We start from the raw sequence: 20,964 nt of genomic DNA, 5'->3' as shown, positions 1-20,964 counted from the left end.
GGACAATTTCGCAGGACGGGTGGAAGGTCGAATTTGATGAAATAGGTGAATAAGGACCGCCATTTCACCAAATCCCATCTCAAACGTACATTGGTTATGTGGAATGGTAGAAATAGAGGGCAATTTCGTAGGACGGGTGGAAGGTCGAATTTGATGAAATAGGTGAATAAGGACCGCCATTTCACCAAATCCCATCTTACACGTTGATTGTTTATGTGGAATGGTAGAAATAGAGGACAATTTCGCAGGACGGGTGGAAGGTCGAATTTGATGAAATAGTTGAATGAGGACGCCATTTCACCAAATCCCATCTCAAACGTACATTGATTATGTGGAATGGTAGAAAGAGAGGACAATTTCGCAGGACGGGTGGAAGGTCGATTTTGATGAAATAGGTGACTAAGGACCGCCATTTCACCAAATCCCATCTTAAACGTTGATTGTTTATGTGGAATGGTAGAAATAGAGGACAATTTCGTAGGACGGGTGGAAGGTCGAATTTGATGAAATAGGTGAATAAGGACCGCCATTTCACCAAATCCCATCTCAAACGTACATTGGTTATGTGGAATGGTAGAAATAGAGGGCAATTTCGTAGGACGGGTGGAAGGTCGAATTTGATGAAATAGGTGAATAAGGACCGCCATTTCACCAAATCCCATCTCAAACGTTCATTGTTTATGTGGAACGGTAGAAATAGAGGACAATTTCGCAGGACGGGTGGACGGTCGATTTTGATGAAATAGGTGACTAAGGACCGCCATTTCACCAAATCCCATCTTACACGTTGATTGTTTATGTGGAATGGTACAAATAGAGGACAATTTCGCAGGACGGGTGGAAGGTCGAATTTGATGAAATAGTTGAATGAGGACCGCCATTTCACCAAATCCCATCTCAAACGTACATGGTTTATGTGGAATGGTAGTAATAGAGGACAATTTCGCAGGACGGGTGGAAGGTCGATTTTGATGAAATAGGTGAATAAGGACCGCCATTTCACCAAATCCCATCTCAAACGTACATTGGTTATGTGCAATGGTAGAAATAGAGGACAATTTCGCAGGACGGGTGGAAGGTCGATTTTGATGAAATAGGTGAATAAGGACCGCCATTTCACCAAATCCCATCTCAAACGTACATTGGTTATGTGCAATGGTAGAAATAGAGGACAATTTCGCAGGACGGGTGGAAGGTCGATTTTGATGAAATAGGTGAATAAGGACCGCCATTTCACCAAATCCCATCTCAAACGTACATTGGTTATATGCAATGGTAGAAATAGAGGACAATTTCGCACAACGGGTGGAAGGTCGAATTTGATGAAATAGGTGAATAAGGACCGCCATTTCACCAAATTCCATCTCAAACGTACATGGTTTATGTGGAATGATAGAAATAGAGGACAACTTCGCACAACGGGTGGAAGGTCGATTTTTTATGAAATATGCAAATAAGAACAACAAACTCACATCTAAAACGTACAATTAACCCGATTTGATTGCGCACGAGTCCCTCTATTATAGAGTACGGTTGAAGGTAACTCGGTAGCGTCCTTATTTTCTTCGTTCATTAGAAAACTAGCCGCTAACCCACAAAGAACATAATGCCTTAAGGTATGCTGTTGTATTCGGCTGCGTACATGGGTGTAATGACTTAATGGTAATAAAAGAATTTCCATACGAAAAGTTTGGAATTTATATGTTTAAGTCTCTATTTAATAAGGATAATAAGTTGCAAATTTGAAAATTAGTTCAATTCCCCAGATCCACACTCCTAAAATCCAATTCTAAAAATGCATGACATTCCACTGAAGTTTGCCATTATAACAATTTCAATTGCACAGTCAATATTAACAAGCTTAAGGAAGAGTTCCGGATGCAGTACTTGTAATTAACAAATTGTTGATGTTACCAGAGTTTACGGGTTGTTCTGCCCACACAGCGGTCAAACGCACTGCGCGCGCAGTTCCAGCCAAAATTGCTCCTTATAAACGTCTTAAATTTTTGAAATCTTCCGCTCACTGAAACGTTAAGCTTCGTACATCGCATACGCATTGGAAATTTAGTAATTTTCATACTCCAACTTTCAATGCTCAAAATATGGTTTCCCTGAGTTGTTCGTAAAACATTTTCTTAGAAAAGTCTTACACACTATCGGTATGAAACACTTAGAAAGTTGTTGGTAACATTGTCAACAAGTGGTAAAATTAAATCAGGTAGAACTTGAAATAGTGAAAAAATAATAAATTGAAAAAAATGAAAATTGCCAATCGCTCTGTTTCACTGAGGCAAATGTACTCAAGAAACATGCAAACTCTATTGGAGAGACCAGTTTTAAGCTTGGTATAGCAACTCAAGGTGACTGAACACAGTTTTCCAATCTTTGGAGTACCTACCCTTTATTTTGCCATTTTTGGCGACCGTGGGTTCAAGGCTTTTGGAGAAAAAGGTGAATGAAACACAGGTATCGAAAACTGTGATCAGCCACCTTAAGTCGACATTAGGTACCGACGGCGTAAGGGGATAGTTTCACACTGTTTGTACTCTTTGAATACACGTAACTGAACAAGCGACTTATTGGCAGTGCGAAGAACATGCTGGTTTGAAGGAAAGAGTTCTCATCTTCATGTCCGAGAACAATTGGCGCTGGTATGTTGGGTCCGCTCGTCTGCGATATTTGAACACAGATACTGCCCTTAGGTATGGGTTTGCCGTGGATTACTTTGCGTGATTGCAACGGCACTCCAAGTGCCTGGACTGTGTTCTTCTCTACGTATGCCACTAGCTGCGTCTCTGCTTTCTGCACTGAAGCTGACGTGGAACTAGTCGTTGCTAGTGTAGACATCGAGGAGGGATGAACTGTTAATTTAGTAGAAGAAGATGATTGAGCCTGCACGTTTTTTCCACTACCCACCGAAGTTGATGGCAAAGGAGTGGAAAGGTAGTTAGGGTTAGAAGACACGACTGGAGATGAGAGTGAAGCGGTAGTGGCAACCAGAATGGGCGCAGAAATTGAGTTAATATCTGCGACGGGTGGCGAACTAATGATAGGAGGTGACGATGATAGAATGGGATTGAGGGTAGGTGCAGTGGAGGATGCGGCGTGAGATGATGGGAGGTTAGTTGATAGCGTGGCAGTAGCTGAGGTAGTGGTTACGGCAGTGGAGGATGCGTGTGATGGTGGAAGGTTAGTTGATAGTGTGACACAGGCTGAGTTAGTGGTTATGGAATGTGTTTCTGTTGAGCTAGAAGAAAGGGTGCTAGAACATACAGAGGTGGTAGCCGACGAAGTAGCAGTATCAGAGTCGCTGAGTTCATCTGTTGAACAGTAAAGAATGGTTTATTAAATTAAGATTTCACTTGTCATTACGCCAAAAAAAACAAACGAACAAACATTACGGTTGAATCCCTCCTAAAGGGACACCACTACAAGAGGGCAACAATTCTGCTATTAACATTTTCGATCACTTTTTTTTCGAAGTCATTTTTAAAAAAGCGTTCACTGATCAATCGCTTCTAAATAAGCACGACAGGGATGCTTTCAAAGCCTGCTTACCGGGGACGTAATAACGATAACAAATTAAAATACGATTGCAAACCTTGTTAGTACGACCGATGAACTGAACAGTTATAAGTGATTGCCAGAGTTGGTTTTGCCAGACGTTTTATTTTATAGCATCAGAAACCCATATGTTTCCAAATGTTTCTGACAATGAACATGAGACATAATCGCTAGGATAAACGGCTATGGAAATATATGTAATACTTACGATCTATAAAACGTTCAAAAAGATCCATTGCACGCTTTCCTGCCGAAGGCGCTTTCTCTTGACCGTCAGACAGACCAAGAAATTTGGCTGCATTGCCTGGTGTCCCATAAACTGAAATGGTGTCACCCACACCATGAGGGTGATAGTACAAAATGACAACATCCCATTTGTGTTTTTTGTACAAGATATTTGCCTAAAATTAAAGTAAGATACAGAGAACGTTGTTTTAGTGAGTTGCTCTAAATAGGGATGGACAAACAGATGACGAACAGACAGAGGGATGTATGGATGGATGGAAGGACATGAACTACATTTACAGACAGATTAAAGGAATGATTGTTTGTAGACTTAAGAATCATCATTGAAAGGTGTATGTTCGAAATAAAGATTAGTCAAGTATATTGCACATTCACAACTTGCAGACAGGTCATGATGAGGATAAGAAATGATAAAAACTTTTGGAATTTTTTTTTTTTTAAATAAAAATGTAACAACTGAATATTACCCTTTTCTCTAGCAGTTCACGTTGGTGGGATGGGTTGGTATTACCCATCTTCTCAATGGCACTCCAATCAAACGTTCGAGCTGGAAATACTGCCTTGCAGTCAACAAATATGCAGATCTTGGCTGCTGGTGGGTTAAATTGCTGGCAGCTACTACACTTCTAAATAAAAACAGAGTGATAATTTGTCAAAATTAAAAAACAACAACAACAACAAAAACAAAAACACTCAAGTTATTATGGGAAACTACCAATCAAAAGGCTTGGCAGCAATTATGGCAAAATCATTAAACAAATAAGTAAAAAAAAAACCCTATGTACAGCTTTGATGCCAAACAACTAAAAGATTGAATGGAAATAGAAAAAAAAATGAAGGAAAAAAATGCAATTGGTTTATAAGAGGAGGGAGTTAATTAATCAATTTAATTAATCATCAAACAATCTGAGCTAGTGTGTACTGGTACACTAATTAAACAAGAGAGTGTTTATGCTGAGGAACTATTGACTGATAGTTGCCCCGTGGAAATTTGATGTTCTTAAAACAAATATTTGCCCGAGAAGCGAAGCTTTGAGGGAAAATATGCAAGTTCCAAGACAATTTAACAATCTATTGTTTTTTTTGTTCACCACTAGCATGCCAGTTCAAAATCACTTTAAATTATTTTTTAACTTTTAAAGATGAAAGCCGAGAAAAGCCAAATGTAAATTGTGAAAAAAAAAAATAACATCCCAATAATGCAATTTCAATTGTTTATTTTCTATAAGCCGGCTCGTTTACAGAAACCTTTTCACGGACAAGTACCATCCATCCGGGTATTTTTCTCGGACAGGCACTATGTGCTGATAGTGTCTTTCTGCGGATGAACACTATCGTGTCACCTGATCAATTTCAACCAATCAGAATCAGAGAAAATTTAGCGGTGAAATACAATAGTTGATAGTATACAAGTAGCTCAACCAATCAGATCAATTGTTGCATTTGCATTACTATACTTTAGTATACTATTAGTATACTAATATAGCATATTGCATTGATATAATACATAGTGACTTTGAGCTGTTTAGGGGTAAATAATTACAAAAAACGTAAAATGTAACTGTTGTTTCTAGTGGTCATGCAGTTAGATAGCTAAATAGATAGCTATTTTCCAGGGCGGCATGCCACTGAAACAGAGGAAACAAATATTTTAATTGAAAATAACATGTTTTAAAATCCTACCTAGCGGGAGGCAGACCAGATGGCTATATACAAAGCATGGCCAAGGATTTGAACTTGGGACGACCATGGGACAAAAAAAAAAATTCTGAGTCCCAGACAGGAGTAGAACCCATGGCCTCCAAGATACCGGTTGGGTGCTCTAACCACTAAGCTAGAAGAGACTCGTAGTGAGCTAGGCCATTTCTCTAGGTTCGTATGTGAAATGAAACATATCCTGCATACTGCTAGGATCAGAAATGCAGGACTAATCCCTGCATTCCTACATTCATCATTATAACATTAGTAATCACAAATCATCATCATGATCATGATCATCATCATCATGATCATCATCACCATCATCATCATCATCACTTCCTCCTCCCAAAATGGACAATTAAGGACCAACATTGCACTCAATCATTGATAATTAATATCATTTATAGGCAAAACATCAGCAGCTACCTTCCATCCTCTTTTCTTACTAAAAGTGGGTTGCTGACTTGAATCTAAAAAGGGAATACAGATTTAGAGCCAGTAATTTAACACATCTCTCACCATAAACATACTAAAGAGGAAATATAATTACAGGAAATAAAAGATAAAACATGACTGGACCACAACACCTGCAAAACCTAGAAGGTGCAAAGACTTACACATTTTCTGGGCAAAAACATTACCTAAATTACCTTGTTTGTGTAAGGAACAAATGAGACAGGATGCAAATTATTCCATTAATTTAGCCAATTGAAAAACAACAACAACAACGACAAAGAAAAACAAGAACCTTTTATTTATCAGGGGTTTAATTCAACCTGCACTTCGCAAATAATTTCACAAAATACAGTGCATATACTATATCCCAGTCAAGATGCACATTTAAGTTTTTGTGCAAACAAAAATCGTGTAAACATCCAACTAATTGGTGGCCTTGGTTGATGGCTTTTGCTAAAAGCAGGCTGGTGGCCCGGTGACTCACTCCCACGGTCTGTGGCCCACCTTAAGACCCACAACCCATGCCCACTTCACCGTTGTAACAGTTACCAAAAAAGAGAGTAAGCAATTGATTTATTTACAGTAAAGGATTAATATATAAAATCAATGCCAATATTTCAAAAGGCACTAGCTGCCTTTCTTCTTCAGGGTAATGACTCAGGGTAAACTTGGAAATGATAAAGTAACAATGATATCATAGAGTAACAAAAGTGAATGTTGAAAATAAATTAGAAAAACCCCATTACATCTTTTAAAATTTGAAATTTTAGGTGTTTAAATTTTAATAAACTATTTTATTGATTTTAAGTGTCCCCTATTAGAAGAGCATTTTTTTTTACCCACGCTAGAATTCCTTGACACGTAAATAAAGTTTCTCATTCATTCATTCAAATATGTAACACCATTAAACATAGATATAAACAGAAATAATGGCAATTACAAAAACATCTTTGTTTTTTGTGCCTAGAGGTTAAAGAGAGTGACCTTTAATGATGAGGTATGCTTCTCGTTTGAAGGAGTGCAAAATGTCTTAGCAGAATGATAATCGGCGGGCTCATTACATTTAAGTAGCTTCAGACAAAAGAACATACAGACAAACCCCCATTAAGCAGCTATGTCCCATTTAGCAGCAACCCCCTATTAAGCAACCAGTCACTTAAATGTACCAAAACTATTGTCAGTATAATATTGTAAATAATTAAAACCCCTTTTAAGCAGCCACGCCTATAGAGCAGCCCCGGCCACCTTTCTGCCATTCCCATGAGTGTTCTTCTATTATTTTTAATAGGGGTTAAACTGTAATCCTACATGTGTAGAGTCTAGACTCCTTCCAAAAGCAAAATACATGTTGCACTGATTTGAATTATGCTACTCATATGTGATCAAAAAGTAAATAATTGGCAAGAATAAATTATGATCATTTTCATAGCAGTCATTCATTGTGAAGATCCATACTTCCCTGCCCCCCTACCCATGAAGTTGGAGGGAGGATGTCAAAGACCCAAAATTTACTGAGGTTGGTGGGGTAATACAGTAAACACCCACGTATAAGAACCTAGTGATTTAAGAACCTACAGGCTGAAATTGGGCATTTTAATACCCAAATATATAAGAACCTATTTAGGCTGGCAAAGAACAATAGGTTCTTATACAAAAAAAACACTCTTATTTTGTAGAATACTGGATTTTAATTGATAGAAATTGTGAAATTTCTGAGAAACACCATGAAAATTATTTGTTTAATTGAAAATCTTTTAAATACAGAGTATAGAATACTGTATAAAATTATACTGGTGTAGCCTTGGGACTTGAATCTGTAGAGTGCCCTGACTTTTGCTCATGTGAAATACACATTACTGCTTGTCTTTTTCATTCCAACTGTAACAGTGATACCCAAAGAAAATGTTTGTTCTTTCTGTGTACAGTACAATGCATCTTTATTTCAATACGCAAGAAAATTAATATTTTGTTTCACATTGTATTTGATTATTTTCAAATTGGTTCAATTTTAATTCCCTAAATTGGGTTTTTATTTATTTTTGCTGTTTTTATTTATATATTTATATTGCTGTTAACAATTTACATTATTATCAAATACAACTGTAAATATGGTAGCCTATGATACTGAATTTATTATTGTTTAAAAAATAAGGCTTGGCATTTTTGTGGTTTAAAATACAAATGTTCAACCATTATGACATACTACAGTAGCTCTCTGAATGGTATCACTATGACAACTCCTACAAATAAGAACCTACTAAGAACCTAATCAGCCTGAGTTCGGAAAAACTACCCCAAAATATAAGAACCCATTCAGCCTGAACCCAAAAATTCTAGGTTCTTATACGCGGGTGTTTACTGTATGTCAAACCCTTCCATTCTAGCTACACATTGTTAAAAAGTATTGAAGGGCTGTATATGATACCGATCAATTTTTGAAACTCTGTGTAAAATGCAACACTACAATTTAAAAACAATTTTTGAATTTGGTTTTGTGATATCCGGAGTAATCAAGGTTAACGTCGAGATAAGTGTTATCAGCCTCAGCCTTTGGCTTTGTCTGATACCACTTACCCCGACCTTGATTATTCTGGATATCACAAAAACCAAAATCAATATAGAATTGTTTTATTATACATTGTTTTGAAGAAAACAATGACAAACGCACTGTTGAAGAAGAAATCGATGACACCTTTTTTTTTCCTTGACTGTGTGAAAGATGGCACTCACAGCTAGTGAACTTGAAATAACTCTTAGAAATCATGCATTGTGTGTGCAATCTACAGATTATTCACTAATCTGCTAGGTTGCACTTATTCACAGAATTAACAAAATTAACTGTAGGCTCTTAGCCAATGAGAAGATAGTAACCACAAACGTTTAATAATTAATTGTTATTTGTAGCACTTGACTTTGTACTTTCCCCATCTGTCTGGCTCCAGACTCAGCTTAAGATGACTCACATTTGGCTAAAATTAAATCCCTACTAATTCAACCCATTAAATGTCATCAATTAGTCGCTTGGATGGAAGACTTAAAAATTCACACCAATTATCAACTGAAAATGCAACTCTGGCAAAGAGAATATAATAAATAGAGTGCTATTCTAAAGATTCTGATTGGTCTCTTAATAATCAGGTCGCGATTAAATATGTCAAGTAAGGATCAAACCCACAATCCAAGTTCCCCCCCCCCCCCCGACTCCCCTTTCTTTTAGATGTTATTATCTAAATATCGCATTAACCCATAAAGGATAGAAAGACACAAATTATGAACTAAGTGAACATCCGAACAATAAGCTCCTCTATGGCTTTAATGAACAGCACACGCAGCGTTTCATGAAAATCGACTGTGAAATTGTGTCGCACCATTTCACATGAAAACTTCAGCTCACAAATTTAGCTAAAAGTGATTCCTACTGGTAAAAATCGTGTGGTAAATGACTTTTACAAAATTTCGTGGATCGTTGAAACAATCGCTGATCGAAAATTCAAAGTGGTTTCAAAAAATAAGTATTTTAGAAGAAAATATAAGCTGACGAATAACGCGTAAAGAAAATGATGTTTCTGACACGTTTATAAATTCGAAAAATCAGATGAAAAGGAGAAAAAATAACAGTTTCCTTGGAAAAACTAAAATGTGCAAAGACTGACTCTCCTACCTGTAAACTGTACTGGCTCACTCATCGTCAAATAGAAAATTTACAGTGTATTACAAGCTGGAAAATTTCAGTGGAACAAGCTTTTCATATGCAAATCTAGTATACATTGAACACCGGAGTCTTTGATCAACACGATCAGCGGCCTTGCCTCATGTTAAATTGATGATCATAGTGAATTCACTGGGTTTTGACAATTGAGGCTATTCGTCAATTCGGAGGGGAGACCGTGTTGAGTACGAGCGTAGTACGGTAGGATACTACAACCGGACGATTTTATGCCGGCTGACTCTAAGGGTGAAGTCACATTTTACAAACCCGTCATATCAAAACCATTTGTCGTTTTATTCAAACTTCTGCTATGAAAAAATAACAAAAGCTGGAAAAATAACTGTTTATACCGTGAATTGATGACAACAAGCTATAAAACGACTGGCGAGTGGACTCACAGAGTCTGTAGGATCTTACATCCGAGCGTTTAAAATTATGGGTAGCTCTCGGTGAAAAGTAAACTTCCGAAGTCGCCTCTGTTAAGGAAATTTCTCCTTTCATCTAAGCTACTTCAATGGAAATAACCGATGAAAAACTGTTAGCTCCGCAGATCGGAGATGGAAAGCTGCGAAGGGAAAGAAATTGAACTCCTGGCTGTGTACTATAGTATGGGTATGGCCGGGTGAGGGAACTTTAAGGGTCATGTCACAATACAGCCGTCTAAAATCAAGACCATTGTCATTTAATTCAATTTAGCTTCATTAAGGATTGTTATACTGTAAACTGGGGACTACAAACCATGAATCGAGTAATATTGCACTTCTGACCGCGTCGTGTAGAGTCTGTAGGATCCTACGGCCGGGTGATTAAAAGCTGGGTAGCCCTGACTGAACATGATCTGAACTCTAACAACGTACCATTTGATTTTTTACTCCCACGCAGTTCAGACAAAAGCGCGAAATACAGCAGTAATGTTTTATGTCACTGTTTGCCGATAAAATTCCGCAAACGGAATGATTTTGGGCTCCTCCGGTGTCGTACTATAGGATGCTACGGCCGGGCGATTTAATGATGGGTAGCCCTCAGCGAAAAATTAAAATTCGAAAGTCGTCTCAAAAAAGGCCATTTCTCATTTCATTTACTCTTCTTGAATGAAAAATATTCGCTAACGCCGATAATCGGAGATAGAAAGCTGGGCTGTGTACTATAATATGGTTACGATCGGGTGAGTTTCCGCCGGGTAATTCTAACTGTTGAAGTCCCATTCTACAGCCGTCTCAAATCAAGACCATTATTGGCTTTTAATTTAAGCTTCTGTTATAAAAATAAAAGTAAATAGGGCTTGTTATACCGTGCATTGGGCACGACAAGTCACGAAAGAAATGAAATTGCGCTCGTGGCCGCGTCGTGTAGCGTCTGTAGGATCCTGGGGCCGGGCGATTTAATGATGGGTAGTCCTCGGTGAAAATTAAACTTCTGAAGTCGCCTCAAATAGGGAAATTTCTCCTTTCATCTAAGTTGCTTCAATGGAAATAACCGATGAAAAACTGTGAGTGTCGCCGATCGGAGATTGAAAGCTGTGAAGGAAACGAAATTGGACTCCTGGCTGTGTACTATACTATGGGTATGGCCGGGTGAGGGAACTCTAAGGGTTATTTCACAATTTACAGCCGTCCCAAATCAAGGCCACTGTCGTTTAATTTAAGCTTCTGCTATAAAAAAAACCTCAATAAGGATTGTTGTACCGTACATTGGGAACACCAAACCTTAAAAGGAATTAAATTGCGTTCCTGGTCGCGTCATGTAGAGGCTGTAGGATCCTACGGCCGGGCGATTTAATGGCAGGCAGCCCTAACTGAACTTAATCTGACATATAGCCGCTTACCATTTGATTTTTTAATGCCACACATTTCAGACAAAAGTGAAAAATACAGTTACAACGTCTCATGTCGCTGCCTGCCGATAAAAATGCCGCAAATGGAATGATTTTTTGCTCCTCTGGTGTCATGTACTCCGGGCATGTACTATAGGATCCTACGGCCGGGCGATTTAATGATGGGTATCCCTTCCTGAAAAGTAAACTTCTGAAGTCGCCTCAAATAAGGGAATTTCTCCTTTCATCTAAGTTACTTCGACAGAACGATGGAAATATCCGATAAAAAACTGTGAGCGCCGCCGATCGGAGATAGAAAGCTATGAAAGGAATGAAATTGGACTCCTGGCTGTGTACTATAGCACAGGAACTCTGAGGGTGATTTATTTGACAATTTATAGCCGTATCAAATCAAGACCATTGTCATTTATTTAAGCTTCTGCTGCAAAGAAAAACGTCATTAAGGATTGTTAAACCTAACATTAGGGACAACAAGTCAGAAAACGAATTAAATTGCGCTCCTGGCCGCGTCATGTAGAGTCTGTAGGATCCTACGGCCGGGCGATTTAATGCCGGGTAGCCCTAACTGAACATGATCTGAAACTAGTGAGACAATCTCTGATAGTGCAGAGCGCAATTGATAGCTCTGGTACAGTAGTCCCATAAGTACTCACCCCTACTCGATTCACTTCCGGTTTGTGTCTATCTTGGTAGTCTGCTACGGCTTTTCCCCTTTGCAGTGTGTATGTTTCAAGGTTGTATTTTCATTCAAGGTCCAAACATTACGCACAAATTAATTACTACTGGTGCTTTAAGTTGATTTTCGTTCATTTTAAATTCAACAATACGCTGAAGCAGCAAACGTGACAATTTAGCTCTTCACGCCAACTTTGTAACTTGATACTTTTGTTTTCCTCGCAAAGCCATGTAATATGAAACCCCTGTTTTCTCCAAAACATACGGAAGATGTCCTTGTTTTTTGGAGATAAATGAAAGAAAGTTAAATATCTGATGTAGTGATGAAGAAACGGAACAGAGACGATGTTTTACTAAAAATGCAAATTTTTACCGATGAACAAGAACTAATTTAATTATCAGATAGTCACGAAATACCACTTTCTTTTTCTGTTGCCACCTTTGTTGTTAACAATAAAACAATTCAAAATTAACACACAACGATATTGATGGCTGAGAAGCTTTTCAACGAAAAGTATTGAAGATAAACAGCGCTACTTGGCCGATATGAATGAGTCTCCTCACAGACTGATTAAATTAATTTGCGCTTTCATTAGGTGCCACGGCGTCTGCAGCAATATTTGAGCATTTTCCTGGTTTCTTTTGTTACAAATTCACAATTTGCGGAGTATTAACGCCACTAACTTGAGAACTTTTTGGTCTCTCTTACAGACACAATTAAGGCAAGAAATAAACAAGTCGCTAAGGAGAAGCAATATATTTGAACTCTGACAAGCACACTATTGTAGATTGAAAACAGCAGATGATATCTGTTGAACCGACCTGTTTGTAATTCTAAAAGCTACGCAGCCACAGTAACGTTTCACTTTTGCAATAAAAAGGGACAACTGGCGCTACCTGAAAAATAACTGCCGTCCTTGGTCACATGACACGATATATAAAATACTGCGTGTAAAGATAGTGTATAACACTAACAATGCTAGAACGCATGCGTCTTACATGTTGAGCTCTACCATAAGGAAAACCACTCAACATTTGTGCGTGATTCCGTATGCAATGTATCCTTCACCTAATATAGAGGCCACGAACCCTAACTAATCTACGCATGCGTTTAGGGCAAATTAGTTTTGTTCTAAGGAGAATGGTACCACAAGGAGAGCAAGGGGTTACCTGAAACAAATATATAGCTTTGCGATGTTCAAAGTTAAGCGACGGCGATGGAATGTGTTTTACGTAGAGTACACATGTACCTTTCCCACCCTACTCCCACTACTTCCCTGCCTCTAGACTAATTAATTAATTGAAATTAATTAATTAAACAAACATTAAAGTTTACACCTTAGCGCCATAGGGCCATAGTGCCATAGCGCCATAGCGCCATAGCGCCATAGCGCCTTAGTTCCTTAGCGGCAGGCAACCCCCATAACCATCCCAATAGTGCACTCTGCACTAACTAGTGAGACAATCTCAGATAGTGCCGAGCGCAATTGATAGCTCTGATACAGTAGTCCCATAAGTACTCACCCCTGCTCGGTTCACTTCCGGTTTGTGTCTACCTTGGTAGTCTGCTACGGCTTTTCCCCTTTGCAGTGTGTATGTTTCAAGGTTGTATTTTCATTCAAGGTCCAAACATTACGCACAAATTAATTACTACTGGTGCTTTCAGTTGATTTTCGTTCATTTTAAATTCAACAATACGCTGAAGCAGCAAACGTGACAATTTAACTCTTCACGCCAACTTTGTAACTTGATACTTTTGTTTTCCTCGCAAAGCCATGTAATATGAAACCCCTGTTTTCTCCAAAACATACGGAAGATGTCCTTGTTTTTTGGAGATAAATGAAAGAAAGTTAAATATCTGATGTACTGATGAAGAAACGGAACAGAGACGATGTTTTACTAAAAATGCAAATTTTTACCGATGAACAAGAACTAATTTAATTATCAGATAGTCACGAAATACCACTTTCTTTTTCTGTTGCCACCTTTGTTGTTAACAATAAAACAATTCAAAATTAACACACAACGATATTGATGGCTGCGAAGTTTTTCAACGAAAAGTATTGAAGATAAAGAGCGCTACTTGGCCGATATGAATGAGTCTCCTCAAAGACTGATTAAATTAATTTGAACTTTCATTAGGTGCCACGGCGTCTGCAGCAATATTTGAGCATTTTCCTGGTTTCTTTTGTTACAAATTCACAATTTGCGGAGTATTAACGCCACTAACTTGAGAACTTTTTGGTCTCTCTTACAGACACAATTATGGCAAGAAACAAACAAGTCGCTAAGGAGAAGCAATATATTTGAACCCTGACAAGCACACTATTGTAGATTGAAAACAGCAGATGATATTTGTTGAACCGACCTGTTTGTAATTCTAAAAGCTACGCAGCCACAGTAACGTTTCACTTTTGCAATAAAAAGGGACAACTGGCGCTACCTGAAAAATAACTGCCGTCCTTGGTCACATGACACGATATATAAAATACTGCGTGTAAAGATAGTGTATAACACTAACAATGCTAGAACGCATGCGTCTTACATGTTGAGCTCTACCATAAGGAAAACCACTCAACATTTGTGCGTGATTCCGTATGCAATGTATCCTTCACCTAATATAGAGGCCATGAACCCTAACTAATCTACGCATGCGTTTAGGGCAAATTAGTTTTGTTCTAAGGAGAATGGTACCACAAGGAGAGCAAGGGGTTACCTGAAACAAATATATAGCTTTGCGATGTTCAAAGTTAAGCGACGGCGATGAAATGTGTTTTACGTAGAGTACACATGTACCTTTCCCACCCTACTCCCATTACTTCCTTGCCTCTAGACTAATTAATTAATTGAAATTAATTAATTAAACAAACATTAAAGTTTACACCTTAGCGCCATAGGGCCATAGCGCCATAGGGCCATAGTGCCATAGCGCCATAGCGGCATAGCGCCTTAGTTCCTTAGCGGCAGGCAACCCCCATAACCATCCCAATAGTGCACTCTGCACTAAAAAGCAGCTAACCATTTGATTTTTTAGTCCGACGCAGTTCAGACAAAAGCGCGAAATACGGAAAACAACGTTTTATGTCGCTGTTTGCCGATAAAATTCCGCAAATGGAATGATTTTGGGCTCCTCCAATGCCGTACTATAGGATCCTACGGCCGGGCGATTTAATGATGGGTAACTCTCAGTGAAAAATAAATTCTAAAGCCGCCTCAAGTAAGGCCATTTTTCGTTTCATCCACTCTTCTTGAATAAAAAATATTCGCTAACGCCCTGCGCTAACGCCGATAATCGGAGATAGAAAGCTGGGCTGTGTACTATAGTATGGTTACGATCGGGTGAGTTCTTGCCGGGTAATTTTAACTGTTGAAGTCCCATTCTACAGCCGTCTCAAATCAAGACCATTATTGGCTTTTAATTTAAGCTTCTGTTATAAAAATAAAAGTAAATAGGGCTTGTTATACCGTGCAATAGCCACGACAAGCCATGAAAGGAATGAAATTGCGCTCATGGCCGCGTCGTGTAAGCATCTGTAGGATCCAAGGGCCGGGCGATTTAATGGTGGGTAACCCTCGGTGAAAAGTAAACTTCTGAAGTCGCCTCAAATAGGGAAATTTCTCCTTTCATCTAAGTTGCTTCAATGGAAATAACCGATGAAAAACTGTGAGTGTCGCCGATCTGAGATTGAAAGCTGTGAAGGGAATGAAATTGGACTCCTGGCTGTGTACTATAGTATGGGTATGGCCGGGTGAGGGAACTCTAAGGGTTAGTTCAGTTCACAATTTACAGCCGTCCCAAATCAAGGCCACTGGCATTTAATTTAAACTTCTGCTATAAAAAACCTCAATAAGGATTGTTGTACCGTACATTGGGGACAACAAGCCATGAAACGAATGACATTGCGCTCCTGATCGCGTCATGTAGAGGCTGTAGGATCCTACGGCCGGGCGATTTAATGGCGGGTAGCCCTGACTGAACATGACTGAAATAAAGCAGCTAACTATTTGATTTTTTTAATGCCACGCAGTTCAGACAAAAGCGACAAGTGCAGTAATAATTTTGGAATCCTATCATGTGCTATGAGATCCCATGTTTGGGCTATTAATTCGATGCTAGTTTAGCATGCATAAGAGCTTGGTCCAACTTTGCTGTATTGACTGCGTGACATTTTTCTAAGTGATGATTGAAATCCCATTGACCTTTGTTGCGTAACATAGCTAATAACCGAACAAAGATTTTGCAATCAAAGTGCTATTGTCTTCCTCTCCATATCACATCTAACCAAGTTTCTGAGTCAAACAGGGTTAATGGGGTTTTTAATCTTGCCTGGCAGCCTTTGTCCGCGGCAAGGATGTAAGGTTAAAAGTCTTTCACTCCGCTTGTATTTTCCAGGTGAGGCATGCGGAAAGAGTGGCATGAGAGTCCCATAGAAGGACATTAAGTGCAATAAAATTTCTCTTTTGGTGGAAAACATGGGCTCACTGCCCTTAAAACATCCATCGGGTTATGGAGTGGGTAATTTGAAGAAAATAATTGCGGCTAAAAACGACATTATCTTCAAACTTACCGCTCCATGCACGCCCATACCACCACAGACGATTAGTTCCACGATACCGTTAACGCATAACACTGTGACACCTGCAATAAGCGCCGATACCACAATCATAACCACCAACGGTCAACCATCCAACAGGACAACATCAGCTAACCCCATCAACATAGCTGCAAACACACTACAATCCTCCACCACATCACCAGCCATCATCAACAATACACTACAGGAAAACAACACTAGTACTCCAGCAGCTAGCACCGCACAGCTAAGCACCACACCACCGAGCACCACACCATCAAGCAGCACACTTCCAAGCACCACGCCACTGAGCACCACACCATCAAGCAGCACACTTCCAAGCACCACACCACTGAGCACCACACCATCAAGCAGCACACTTCCAAGCACCACACCACCAGGCATCACACTACCAGGCATCACACTGCCAGGCACCACACCTCCAAGCACCACATTTGTAAGTGCCATACTACCAAGCACTACACCATCAAGCACCACACTGCTAGTCACCGCAGCACCAGGCACCGCACCATCCGGCAACACACTACAAAGTACCGCACCACCGAGCACCACACCTTCAGGCACCACACCATCAAACACCACACCATCAAACACCACACCATCATCAAGCATCACAATATCGGATAACACCACCATCGTATCCACCATAGCCACTACCAATACCAGACGTTACACTAGAAAGAGGAAAGCGACGCAGAGGTTGGAGAAGGGTAAATATGATACAGAAGATGAAAACTGTGAAGCGGCTCTTTGCCAGCAGGTTCCTGAAAGGAAAAAGAGGAGAGGTGAACTCGCTGAAAGCCAACAAAATTGGGTTTACTGCGAGGACTGCTTTAAATAGTTTCATTTTGAATGTGTCGGAATAGAGAGAGTTCCGGATGGACCGTACTTCTGCGGTTGCAAGACGAAAGAACTTAACCCGTCGTGAGTGTGTGATACTTTTTTCTTATCGCCCACTGAACGTTTCACATCTTTTGCGAGTTGTCAGATGATAGCTCTTCTTTCGTAACCAAATTGTATTTCTTTTTCTCGTCAATCAGGAATTATCCATCCGGAACGTCACTTTTTCAATCTCCGGAACTCGCAGGTTTGAAGGTAGTATCCACAAGCCAATTAGGGTGATATTAGCAGACTTCCCCTGTCTTTTTCAAATAGAAACAAAAAGAAGCCTTGATTCCTTCCAAATCGTCAATAGTTATAATTCATTGAATGCATGAAATAGTTGTGCATCAGTTATTTTCTATCCGGTTATGGCTTTTAAGGGGTTCTAAAAATTGTATAATATTAAAATCTATTTACAGGACCACCTTAAGAATATCCTTTACGGGAACACCGCCAGCGCTAGGCATGCCCTTTTTAACGCCAGAAAGGAACACGAAGTTCTGATACACAGTTGTGACTGTACCAGTTATTTCACCGGGTCAAAGGTATGTGCAAAATTGTTGATAGTAGCTGTCTTTTTTTGTTATCAGTTAATTTATTCATTCATAGAGTGTTTCGCTTATTATCGTGTTAATGATTATGATTACAGTTGTGATTGTAATTCAAGCACTTCTTAAAAAGTGTTGTAATTCTTTTTCCTCGGACTGATCAGAAGATTTACTAATGAAATAAAGTCATTTTTGCCGAGCATTTGGTCAGACTTTAAGCCAACCAACACCAGGATGATGAGCTACCTCATGTCCGTCTTAGTTCCTGAGGTAAGTTAGTCCTTCCTTTCTTTACCAGATGCTGCTTATCTAGTCAGCTCTCTGTACCACCCACCTATCTCTCAACTTTTCAATACCTGCTCTCCTACTCGCCTTACCAGCCTAATGTCTCACCTACCTAGAGCTGTTTTCATTATTAGAGATTTCCTGTAGTTACCCTCTACCGGGCTATTCTCTGATGTACTTTTGTGAAATGTTTACTTGTTTGTGATATATTAAATAAGGCAAACGTCGGTAATTCTTATGAACACCATATTGCAGTTTCACTATTTTTCTTTGTTATTATTCTTGATTACCATAGGCATTGATTTATATGGTTACGATTAAAGAAGGTTGCTCAAGACAAACCGCGGAGAAGTTATTTGCAGTAAATCGAAATGCAGCAGATGCAGGACAAGACAACAATCGAAGCGAGGAGACTGATTCGGAATAATATCACGAAATGTTTGTTACTCCATTGCACTTTGCTGTCTGTTATGATTGAACATTAAAGAGATGAAAATGTAACTTTAAACGGTACACGTTTTCTTCTTATTTTAACTTGCAAACGATTTTGGTTTTTCAAGAGGAAACTTGCAAATAAAGGTAGCCATACCCCAACACAGAACTCTGAAATTTATTTCTTAGACTTACTTCCACGAAGAATAACGGTGTAGAGCATATACCCCCTAGTATAATCTGGGTCCGAAGAAGGAGATCCTGTAATGCGCCCTTTCATGTGCGTTGCCTGTCCGAAATTTTATATTGGTGAAAAATAACTACGATGCAATACGCTAGCGGGAAAGGCATTGTAAACAGATTGATGTCAGAGAAATGAAATACCTTCTATGCCTCCATGGGCTTTAATAACTATGCAGACCGACGCAATTGATGTTTTCAGTTTTTCTTGTGTCTGAGTTTGCACAAACTGAAAAACACCTCAATAACCCTAACTGATCTGAACAACTATAGTGGTCCAACCTATCTGTACATATAGGTTGGCTCGGAGGCAGAGGGGCACTCAAGGAAAGTTTGGTGGGCTCAAGTTAGGCGAGGCCCTCAAATCCTGACACTTTTTAACAAAGTATCCGTTCATTTCGATATCCTGTTTAAGAAAAGAGACCTTTATTCGTGACCCGGATTTGCTTTTCAGTTAACGTACAGAAACTGTTTTTATTTACAACTGGCATCACAGAATTGTATTAAAAAACATTGTTGGTATCAAGGCTTCCGGTGCAGAAACACACCCTGTTCAATTGTCCGAGAAGCTAAATACAAAGTTATAAACCCTGTTTAGAGGGAGTGCCTTCCCCCGGAGGGTAGTGAGCCTATTCCGGGCGGATCACATTGGCTATTTAAAGAACGTGGTTTGTCGATCTGATCATGACCAATTTCTAACATTTCGACGGATCAGAACAAGTTGCGTTGTTAGGCCGGTTAGGCTAGTCAGTTGAATTCTTATTATGGACATTGGAATCACAACGAGCACCACACAGTATTTAACCTTTTTATCAGAAAGGATCGCGGGAAATTTTTCTTGGTTTTAAGTAATAAGCATAGCAATATTGCCTGAAGATATCACCATAAACACACAGAAACCTAACTTCTCGTTCCCGTTGACGGTTTTGTAAGCGGAAATGCGATCGCCTCGCAACGCCTTGTGGATTTAAAGGAGTGAGAATGATTTGACGGTCTGAGTGTTATGGCTTGATACACGGAAATTTTTAGCGTTCTGTATATTTTTAGGATTTCACAGGTACATTACAATACTTTGGAGACCGGTCATTATTCAGAGGGTGGGGAGGGAGGCTAATGCAAAACTAAGCATACCAATCTTCCTTTTCTTCAGACTGTCCCTTTTCGCTACGTACAATTATCTCTAAACCCCCCCCCCCCCCCTGCTACCGCTCCCCATCCCGAAGGTCGATACTTTTTTTCACGGTGATTCCACTCAATTATTCAACCCTTAAACCCCAGAATTTTAACTACACAGAAACGGGGCATTTTGGCTACATGTCCATCTTTCGAAATCAGAAATCGATGTCTTGGTGCGGGGTATATAGCTGATTGCAAGAAACTCGCAAAGTCAATCCCGTTTTTCTAGTTATTTGGAAGTGCATGCGTGAAATTGGGGTCAGACATCGATGTCTCAGTGCGGGATCCGTAGGTAATTACAACTGAGAAACTCGCAAAGGGAACTCCGCTTTGTTTGGTGATTTGCAAAATAATGTATGAAAACGAAAATCGGGGTCAGAAATCAATGTCTTGGTGCGGGGTATGTAGGTAATTACAAGAAACTCGCAAAGTCAACTCCGTTTTTCTAGTCATTTGGAAGAGTATGCGCGAAATTGGGGTCAGAAATCGACGTCTTGGTGCGGGGTATGTAGGTAATTACAAGAAACTCGCAAAGTCAACTCCGTTTTTCTAGTCATTTGGAAGTGTATGCGCGAAACTGGGATCAGAAATCGATCTCTTAGTGCGGTATATGTAGCTAAT

General features: G+C 39.4%; 2 protein-coding genes across 3 annotated transcripts; both read right to left on the bottom strand.

Moving 5' to 3' along the window:
- Positions 1-1,436: 1,436 nt before the first annotated feature.
- Positions 1,437-9,673, bottom strand: LOC145464954 (uncharacterized). Of its 2 annotated transcripts, XM_081448766.1 has the most exons (4): positions 9,629-9,673; positions 4,278-5,981; positions 3,773-3,965; positions 1,437-3,320 (listed from the first exon to the last, which is right to left on the bottom strand). In XM_081448766.1, the coding sequence occupies exons 2-4, from the start codon at positions 4,323-4,325 to the stop codon at positions 2,503-2,505; spliced, it is 1,059 nt and encodes a 352-aa protein (XP_081304892.1). In that variant the 5' UTR covers positions 4,326-5,981; positions 9,629-9,673; the 3' UTR covers positions 1,437-2,502. The 2 variants fall into 2 exon arrangements, with proteins under 2 accessions (XP_081304892.1, XP_081304891.1); XM_081448765.1 differs by lacking the exon at positions 9,629-9,673 and having other exon boundaries at positions 4,278-9,160.
- Positions 9,674-16,780: 7,107 nt separating this feature from the next.
- LOC145465702 (uncharacterized) lies at positions 16,781-17,429 on the bottom strand. Its single transcript, XM_081449473.1, has 2 exons — positions 17,365-17,429; positions 16,781-17,334 (listed from the first exon to the last, which is right to left on the bottom strand). Exons 1-2 carry the CDS (start codon positions 17,426-17,428, stop codon positions 16,865-16,867), a joined length of 534 nt encoding a protein of 177 aa, XP_081305599.1. The 5' UTR covers position 17,429; the 3' UTR covers positions 16,781-16,864.
- Between the last annotated feature and the right edge of the window lie 3,535 nt (positions 17,430-20,964).

The sequence above is a fragment of the Orbicella franksi genome, chromosome 13 (genome assembly GCF_964199315.1).
Source record: "Orbicella franksi chromosome 13, jaOrbFran1.1, whole genome shotgun sequence".
Taxonomy (NCBI): Eukaryota; Metazoa; Cnidaria; class Anthozoa; order Scleractinia; family Merulinidae; genus Orbicella; species Orbicella franksi.
The sequence above is the reverse complement of the archived record's forward strand: the minus strand, read 5'-3'. Positions and strand labels throughout refer to the sequence as shown.

Bases quoted from the DNA above. Each gene is read 5' to 3' on its own strand.
- LOC145464954 (XM_081448766.1), bottom strand. From the start codon at position 4,325: ATGGGTAATACCAACCCATCCCACCAACGTGAACTGCTAGAGAAAAGG. The intron at 3,966-4,277 runs GTAATATTCAGT...CTTTAATTTTAG, and splicing joins GTGAACTGCTAGAGAAAAGG to GCAAATATCTTGTACAAAAA. The intron at 3,321-3,772 runs GTAAGTATTACA...ACTGTTCAACAG, and splicing joins TTTTGAACGTTTTATAGATC to ATGAACTCAGCGACTCTGAT.
- LOC145465702 (XM_081449473.1), bottom strand. From the start codon at position 17,428: ATGGTGGATACGATGGTGGTGTTATCCGATATTGTGATGCTTGATGAT. The intron at 17,335-17,364 runs GTGTGGTGTTTG...TGGTGCCTGAAG, and splicing joins TGATGGTGTGGTGTTTGATG to GTGTGGTGCTCGGTGGTGCG.